Below are 9,411 nucleotides of genomic sequence, written 5' to 3'. Positions count from 1 at the left end.
TCAGGAGGAGGTCTAGAGTTTGTCTGCTTTTATTATGAATATAAAATATACATACAGCATAATGTACATTTACACATTTACAGTTTACGTCTCCTTTTGCACTTTTGTTTTCATCAAACCCAGTTCAGCATGGGCCCGCTGGCCTCTCCCTCTGGCGCCCTGCACTTAAGTTCCTAACACTCTCTTCACCTAGGTAGTACATTGTGTGAAATGGTTTAAAAAAAAATGAAACCAAACCAAGCCTGGAGGGTGAAATAGCTGGCTTCACTGTCCTTTCCACGGAACTGTTTGTTTGTTTTTTTCTGTTGTTCTCTTCCCTGTGACCACACGCCTTCCATTGCTTCATTGAAATACCAGCAGTACAATATGCAGTCACGGCCCTCGTCCTTTAAACACACGGGGGCATCTCTTACGTGAGGACACTAGGCACGCAGACATTGATGAGATACTCACATGGTTTGAGAACTACCTAGGGAAAGGCTTTGAAAGTGTCCTTTTACTTGCTCATGAAAATCTGAATATCAGTGTTACAAAGTAAATAAATAAATGAGAATAAATAAGCATGATGAGTTCACCAAGGAAACATCAATGCCTACAACCCTGTGCTTCCTCACCCCCTCTTTAAGTAGATGTTCATCACAAGCTGAGGAACAGAAGCCGCATCTCCGTCATATCACTGGTTGCTCTTGCTGTGCCTTCGAAATTCCTCCCCGAGCGAGCAGCTCCTGAAAGAGACTGTCTGCTCAGAAAGCGGCTATGCGCGGCGCTTTGTAGGCGCTCTCCTTGAGGCTGTCGAATATGGCTTTGGTTCCGTTCTGCCAGTGCAGCACCAGGTCCATCGGGGTCTTCCCCGCCTGCAGAAGAAGAGGGAAGTTGACTTGCAGACAGAGGTATCTGTCTGTCAGCCACACTATGCTGATGAGGTGTGTTGTCACCTCACGACATGGTTGCCATGGTGGGCGGCTCTGCAGTTCGTTCAAATCAGCCCTCCGCGGCTTTTCATGGGAATGCTTTTGGTATTTTTTTTATTAGCTTTTTCTCCCAACCTCTGTGAAACTAGACCAGGTATTGGTAAAATCCCTGGCCCCCAAATACTAAGTGACAAGAGTGTCCCAAGTGACTTTGAAATTCAAAATGTCTGTTAGACACCTCCAGAACCCTGCAGAATGGGCTCTGTGAGGTGACATGATCCCTCCTGATCCTATAGAGTTGGAAAATAGTTCTCAGTGGGTAAGCACTGGTGCTCAGCATGTTTCAAAGACCTGTTGAGGGGTTTTTTAGTGGGAGAATTAAACTGGTGTCAAACTGGACATCAAGAGATTTTTCCAATTGATTTGGTCCTATTTGCATATTTGGAGCTATTCTTTCACAACTTGCTTGAAATTTATCTCTCAGTTTCCTAGTTCCTTGTATCCTCTCCCCAAATCCGCTAGTAACTATTTCTACTGAGAGTCTATCACTGCCTAGAGGGGGAAAAATATCTTATTTTCTGATGCTTTAGAAACTTCCTTGAATATAATTTCTATTCATTAAAAATATTAGCTGACATCAATTGTAGTAGCTAGTGTAGGGCACTCTCCTGTCTTAAGCAGCTCCATTCATCTATCTGCTCAGCAGCAGTAAATGTTCCTGTCACCAAGCCAGATTTCCTTCCTCCATATACACACAAGTAGGTTAGGCTGGCCTTAAGATCCTCTGCCTTGGGAGTGCTGCTGAGATTATGGGTACACTAGCTGCTGCTTATCACTTTAATGCTAGAATGTTCCATCAGAGGAAGTCATTGTTTGCATTAAGAAAATTGCATTTATCTGTTCTATAAAGTGATTCTCCAAAATCTTTCTGTTGTTGTTTTTCAAGGTAGGGTCTCATTCTAGCTCAGGCTAATCTAGAATTCACTACTCTCAGGGAGGCCTCAAACTCACAGCAATCCTCCTGCCTCTGCCTCCTGAGTGCTGGGATTAAAGGCGTGTGCAATCACGCCCAGCTACCAAAATCTTTTTAAAAGTTGTGTGTGTGTGTGTGTGTGTGTGTGTGTGTGTGTGTGTGTGTGTGTGTTTGGTGCACATGTGTAGGCCAGAGAAAAACTTCAGGTATTGTTTCTCAAGAATGATATCCACAACACCTGGCATTTGTGTGGGTTCTGGGATCAAAGTCAGGTCTTCTTGCTTGAGAGACAAGCACACTGCCAACTAAGCTATCTTCTCAGCCCTGCAGTATCTTAAAAATCACTAATTCAGAACATATACCCATACCTTTCTGTTTGTAAGGCTTATGGGTGATACTTGTCTGGGAACTAGAGCCACAGGGGAAAGTGGCTTACATTCCCTAGCTGCAGATGATGACAAACTACTATATGCTTATTCAAAAAATTTTACAAAACAAAATGGAGAATGGCTGAATACTGTCTGAAAAACACTGTCAGGAAAAAGCATGGCTACCCATGGAGGGGGAATGTCCATTTCTTGCATTGTTGTAAGGACAGAAGAACTTCTGCAACTTGCCCAGCTTGGTATTATTTCATTTTAGTCACCGACAACTGTGGAGTTTTAGAACATTTTAAGACTGGTGGTTACTATATACATTCCTATATATGTCATATACATTCCTACCTATCTCAGGCTCTGTTCAGCCAAGAATAACCAAGGTAGATTGAAATTCATCAACCTCTGGGTTTGAAGATGAGCAAGTTTGGTCTTTTATTCAAGATTAAATTTTCAAAGAATTACTAGGCATGTATAAGTTACTGAATTGATAGTACCAGCAGTTGTGGCTTTCCCCGTCTCTGACAGCATGACCAAATGCACAGGGACATTGAAACTATCCCTAGATTCCCCCCCCCACCACCACCACACACAAATGCTTCCATGGTGAGAAGATATTCAAATATTTAAGACATTCTAAAAATTAAAAAGCAAATGGTGTCCTTATTTGGCAACTTACACAGTTCTTGACATTGAGGTCTGCACCAAAGGTCATCAACAGTCTGATCATCTTATAACGATTCAGTCTCACAGCATCATGCAAGGGGGTGTCTCCTTCCTAGAGCAGCAGATTAAGGAAAGAGTGGTAGGGCTAAGTTAGGAAATGGGACCCCAGCTTGCCCAAGTGGATTTCAAGGAAGCAATGAAGCTGATAGGGTTCAGCTTCCATCTGCTCACCCTGTCCTTGGCATTGAGGTCCGCCTCGCAGGCGATGAGGTGCTCTGCACACTCATAGTGTCCGGTCCTCACCGCCACATGCAGCGCTGTGCTCAGCAGCTGGAACATTGGAAAACCATGCTGTGATTGACAGCGGACACTGTCCTGGACCCCAAGGTAGGTGCAAGGAGGAGGCTGAGGTGTCCACAGAATAAGTGCGTCCAGAGGACCTCATGGGACAGGTAGAGGGAGGAAGTAGAGGGGAAGGAAGCAAGGACCAGGTAAGAAAGTACCTTATCACGGGCACTGATTTTTGCACCTTTGTTCAGCAACAATTTCAAGACATCCACGTTCCCTCCACGGCATGCCCAGTGGATGGCTGTAGATTCAAGCTGTTTGGCAAGGTGAAAGGACAGGACAATGAGACAATAGGAAAGAGAACCTGTGTATTTTGTTTCAAAGTCTCAGGAGAATGCAGAGGTTGCTAGGGCAACTGATAACACTAAGTGGTTGGTTCTAGGCTACAGTGTTATTTCTGAGGTTCTCTACCAATGTTTTGTGTGTGCGTGTGTATATGTGTGTACCTATAAGTGTAATTTGTGTTCATATATGTGTATCATTAGGGATATTTTTAATCATTTTTATTTATTTATTTGAGAGAGAGAGAGGCAGATATAGACACAGAGAAAGAATTGGGCATGCCAGGGCCTCCAGCCACTGCAAATGAACTCCAGACACATGAGCCACCGTGAGCATCTGGTTACATGGATACTGGGGAATCAAACCTGGCTCCTTAGCCTTTGCAGACAAGTGTCATAACCACTAAGACATCTCATAGATGGATCTTTAAAAGTCTGATAACATTCCAACATCTGAATCTGTCCCCTCATCTACAGTCCTGGTGGCTCTTTGCCTCTTGCTGGTGTCCTGCTCCTGTTGATATTGGAACAGCCTCCAAACCTCAGCTGTCGTCACCCATGGCCACTGCACGTTGCCGTGACTCACGGGAGATGGCCATCTCTCTACTCTGTGTGGTATATCTCTACACTCCCAAATTTCACTCGCAAATTTTGTTGCCTCCCCATGCAACCATTTTATTAATATTATTATTATTATTATTATGTAGTTATTATTAATTTATTTATTTGAAATTTTCTGATGTATTACCTTCGGATTTAGTTTGGGCCAAGATTTTTGGATTTCCCCCATTTTGTCATAAAGTCAAATTGAGCTGTATTTAAGTAAATGAAGTATTTTCCCAGCTCCATCTTCAGTTAGTACAATATGCTGTATATACTAGTCTTTATAGCAGTTGAATTATTAAAGTCTTAAATGCTATTCATTTAGTGTGCAGCCTGGCTCCAAATCTCATCTGTGGCAATTGGCATCTATCACATAAAGTGTGAAGCTAGAAATTCTCATACACTGCTGGCGGCTACAGGGCCAAGCACAGGCTGCTGTGTTTCATGGAAGTATGGGTGTTGAAAGGCAAAGAATACTACTGACTTGATAATGATCCAGCTCTCTGGTGAGGTTTCTGAATTCTCTTCGACAGCTTTCACTTCCTACTCCTCTCTGGAACACTCTCTCCTTGTCAGTATGTATGGAAAATATTTTCCACATGACCTCGCCTCATCACCCTACTTCCCTTTGTATGAAAAAATGAGCTTTTGCCTAGTTCTCACAGATCAATTTTCAATCCAATCAGGCCAGTTTTTCATTGTAGGTTTTCTTGAGCTTTATATGGTTTGCTTATTTTGGCTCATTTCCAAGCAAAGAAATATATTTACCATATCACGGAATTCGATCTGGGCTCCAGCTTCCATTAACTTCTCCACAATTGCCAAATGTCCTTCCAAGCAGGCTCTATGAAGAGCAGTCCGTTTATACTGTCGGAGATTTAAAAACGAGATAGCAACGCGTATATAAATGTGCATAATCCTTTAAGAGGTATGAAGCTGAGGACACTGATGGCCTGACTGATGGAAATGTGAGTGCTCCTTTATGAGTTAGAAATGTCAAAGTTTCCTAGAATTTCAGGGCTGGAATAATTATCTTGTGACTAGAATTTGAGCTTCCGGCCCTAAACCTTCCTAAGTGTTCAAAGACCTACATTGAGGGACGTGGACTTAAAACCTGCAAACCATCTCAGTGCTGACATTTCCATTTCTTTATTCTGCGCCTCCCTTGTTCTTGTATCATTGGCCAAGTGCATCAGATGGTGTCCATCCATCCAGAATTATTACTAGATTGAATATTGAAAACTATCCATTTTAAAGAGCATGGATTCAATTGGCTTCATACTGGTGAGGCAAATAGAGCTGAAGCAACTCCAGACAGGCATTCCCTCTGGTGCCCTGTGTTTACAGGTGAAGAGAATGCAAATGAGCTACTCAAAAGCAAATAGCCTAGTAGTGGTAGGATCCAACTTGAATTGCACTTTCCCTATTTCCCTTCTAATGCTGATTTACATCAAAAATCAACAATAGCATGTCTCTAAAAGAAACTTCTTGGCCTTACAAACTCTATCCAAGGATATAAGAAGTTTAAGGCAAACTATTATCATATGAGTCATCCAGAATTATATCAGTAATCCCCCCAAATGCAGCCCATTCTGAAGATTTCTTTTCCTGGGGAAGGAGCCTCTGACAGATGAGGCGATAACTGGGGAATTTTCAGGTGGAAAGACTTGGGCTCAATATTTGCCAAGCTTCAGTAAAGCAAAAAAAAACCCAAAAAACAAAAACAAAAACAAACAAACAAAAAAAACAGCCAGGCTTTGTCATGCGTTGTGTTAGCCTTACCTCATCGCAGACATCTGGGGTGTTCTTGTCTGACAAGAATTTTTCTACTACTGGTAGTTTATTCTCCAGTGCAGCCTTCAGAAACCGAGGCACATCCACAGGCTCTGTCTGAAGCCAGGGGTTCAAAAAGAAGCAGGAAGAAGAAAGGAAAAGGAAATTGCCATGAACTTTCCAGCATCCAGCCCAACCCTCCATGATCCTCACCCCTTGCAACATGGAGAGGTGAGCAAGGCTAGGAAACAGGCAGAACTTACAACCACTTCCGGTTCTGCTTCCTTCACAACTGGAGCTTGAGTTTTCTTGTATTTTTTCCTTTTTTTCAGTTGAATGATCACTTCAAGGTCTTCTAAATTTTCAAGCTTTGATCTTTGTTCTAGTTTTTTCTTTTTGAGCTAAAAAGGAAATCAAGTGTTTCAAAGACATGGGGAGTTCTAACTATAGTATTATCTCAACAAAATTTGCAAGGTCTGGGCAAGGTCAGTTGGTGAATAACATGAGCAAAAAATTAACTTAAATTAAAGTTTTTAATAAATATTTGGCTTTGACTTAGGAATTTTTATTCAAAGTATTTGATGGGGTCTACTTTTAATTTAATGAATTTAAATTAGTTTGAATTTAATTTAAGTAAGTATATATTTACAATTAGCCCTTGACTAAATGGAATTACAATGCAGTCTCTCAGTGATGACTTTGGAACTAGTACTCTAAATAAACCTGAGATTATCATGCTCAGAACTAAAGTTTTTAACCCAAGAGTCTATGACAAGGCCTAGCATGTTCTTAAATATCACTGCAATTCTCTTTTAGGTGGCCCGCTGCTCAAGATCTCTGAAAGAGTGACAGCTGCTTACTAGTGCTCTCTTCATCTATTCACTCAGAAACACAGATTGTGTCCCTACAGGTAGCAAACACAGTGTGACAATGATCCATAGACCACAATTAACATTTTTTTAACTTATTTTTATTTATGGGGTGGGGGGAGAGAGAGAGAGAGAGAGAAATTGGAGCACCAGGGCCTCTAGCCACTAAAATTGAACTCCAGATGCATGTACCGCCTTGTGCATCTGGCTTACATGGGTTCTGGGGAGCCAAACCTGGGACCTTAGCCTTTGCAGGCAAGTGCATTAACTGCTAAGCCATCTCTCCAGCCCCAATTTGCGCTTTTGAAAAAACAAATCTTCATTTGCTTGAGAATAACGAGACAGTGTATGGCATTGTAAATTTCCTGGATATGACTATCTTTCTAGGTCTTTCAATCAGCACATGGTCATGACACATTAAACTATTGATTTAGAATCCAGAAGTTATTGTATTGATTTCCTCAAATCTGTCCCATGTACACTGCCTCTTTAAGGGTTCAAGTTTGGTGATGCGACATAATTAGAAAGGTTTTCTTTTCCTTCAGTCTAACTTTCACCCCCTAAGGACTCTCCATCCCCCCCAGCCCAGCCATCTCTCCAGCCCCAATTTGCACTTTTGAAAAAACAAATCTTCATTTGCTTGAGAATAATGAGACAGTGTATGGCATTGTAAATTTCCTGGATATGACTATCTTTCTAGGTCTTTCAATCAGCACATGGTCATGACACATTAAACTATTGATTTAGAATCCAGAAGTTATTGTATTGATTTCCTCAAATCTGTCCCATGTACACTGCCTCTTTAAGGGTTTAAGTTTGGTGATGCGACATAATTAGAAAGGTTTTCTTTTCCTTCAGTCTAACTTTCACCCCCTAAGGACTCTCCATCCCCCCCAGCCCAGCACCAACTTCTCACTAGTGGATTCCAGAGAAGGTCCTCACCTCTGCCTCCCGCTGTTTCTCACTTTTCCACTGCTGCTCCCCCAGGCTCACATGGTGCACTGGCAGGGTCTTAAGATCCTCTTGTTTTTCCAAAGTCACAGCAGCTTCATATTGTCCATCTTTGAAATCCCCAGGGAGGAATTCTCCTGCTTCCCCATTGCTGTTCTTCTTTCCTGTGACCTAACAAGGAAGGGAAGGACAGCAGGAGCAGAAGCAGAGTGACCATCCTGGAGCCATTCTCTGTGGAGGATGCTGCAGGAGTTCTTCAGTCCTTTCTTTCTTGTGACAGCTACCTCTAGGCACTATTGAATTTCAGGTTACAGACCATAGCTACTGAATGACATTCAGGTGCTTGTCTAGGTCTTTTAGGTAAGTCAAGGTGTGAGTCAGATTGACACATATCAATATTTTTTTTAGAGACTTTTTATATTATTTATTTATTTATTTGAGAGAAAGAACAGAGAGAGAGAGAGAGAGAGAGAGAGAGAAAGTGGGCATGCCAGTGCCTCTAGCCACTGCAAATGAACTCCAGATGTATGCAGTACCTTGTGCAGCTGGCTTATGTGGGTTCTTGAGAATCGAACCTGGGTCTTTTGGCTTTGCAGGCAAGCACCTGAACTTCTGAGCCATCTCTCCAGCCCCACATCAATATATTTTTAATTAACATAATCATATTTCTCCTAGGAAATGTGCTTATTTTAAATTCTTCCAGTTTAGGTAAGTTTGATAGCTCTTGGCCTTGAGTTGTGAAGTGTTCAGGCATATATTCTTGTAATAAAAGTTCTACTCTAAGGCATTTTGATAACCATACGTGATTCCGTACCATTGTGATAAAACCCAAGGAGAAGAAAATAAATAAGAAATATGTAGAAAATTCATCACTAAGAGGTTGATTTCTTCCCCATATCACTTGCCTCATCACATGCACTAACCTTCCCATACATGACATTGTCAGATTCCTTTTGCTTTACACCTCAACAAAGGGATATAAACTTTCAGATAAAATCTAAAATGAGCCAGTTTTCCCTCAGCAAAAATAATGTATCTTACCAGCTCTTCTACCTTCAACATCATCATGTTGGCAGCAGTGAGTCTATGTGCTTTTCTCCTGTGGAATGAACCTGGTGCAAGCCTTGCTAGGCTCGTCCACTCTAGCCAGTTATATAGCTTGGGCTGGGTGAGATAATCTTCCAACCTGGGAAGCCAAGTAATGCCCCTGCCCCCACCAGTGGCCAACTCAGAGGCAGGTGAATTTTCATTCCAGACTCAGTGTCTGGGAAGCCCAAGAGGGAAGAGATGACAAGTTCATCATGCTGAATATGTGAATTGGGAAGAAATGTGAGAGGGCTGTTCCTTTGGCGATGACCACACCGCTCAGCAATGCAAGTCATCCTACTTATCGGGAAGCCAGGGGACAGCTGTCTGTAAATATTGCACCACATTTTGGCTCTCTCTCCTTCTTTGTCAGCTTTCATATGACTAGCCTATCAAGAAAATGTGAATGCCTCGTGTATCACACTCTTACTAATATCTTTCTGATAACTAGACTTATCAGCATGTCACTTGGGGGAAGTGTTGCTTCAGGACATCCTATTCTTGTGGATAAACAGGCTGAGAGGAAAGATCCGGGTCTTGATGGCACTTGTCTATATCTGTTTAGAATTCTCT

The 9,411-nt window shown here is 42.0% G+C and overlaps 1 protein-coding gene across 1 annotated transcript; it reads right to left on the bottom strand.

Moving 5' to 3' along the window:
• Positions 1–723: 723 nt before the first annotated feature.
• Positions 724–8,820, bottom strand: Ankrd1 (ankyrin repeat domain 1). Its single transcript, XM_004653208.2, has 9 exons — positions 8,794–8,820; positions 7,744–7,923; positions 6,196–6,333; positions 5,942–6,049; positions 4,928–5,026; positions 3,431–3,529; positions 3,159–3,257; positions 2,941–3,039; positions 724–854 (listed from the first exon to the last, which is right to left on the bottom strand). Exons 1-9 carry the CDS (start codon positions 8,818–8,820, stop codon positions 744–746), a joined length of 960 nt encoding a protein of 319 aa, XP_004653265.1. The 3' UTR covers positions 724–743.
• Between the last annotated feature and the right edge of the window lie 591 nt (positions 8,821–9,411).

The sequence above is a fragment of the Jaculus jaculus genome, chromosome 1 (assembly GCF_020740685.1).
Source record: "Jaculus jaculus isolate mJacJac1 chromosome 1, mJacJac1.mat.Y.cur, whole genome shotgun sequence".
Taxonomy (NCBI): domain Eukaryota; kingdom Metazoa; phylum Chordata; class Mammalia; order Rodentia; family Dipodidae; genus Jaculus; species Jaculus jaculus.
This window is presented reverse-complemented; position numbering and strand designations above follow the sequence as displayed.

Bases quoted from the DNA above. Each gene is read 5' to 3' on its own strand.
- Ankrd1 (XM_004653208.2), bottom strand. From the start codon at position 8,820: ATGATGATGTTGAAGGTAGAAGAGCTG. The intron at 7,924-8,793 runs GTAAGATACATT...CTTCCTTGTTAG, and splicing joins TGTTGAAGGTAGAAGAGCTG to GTCACAGGAAAGAAGAACAG. The intron at 3,258-3,430 runs GTACTTTCTTAC...CCAATGTTCCAG, and splicing joins AAATCAGTGCCCGTGATAAG to CTGCTGAGCACAGCGCTGCA.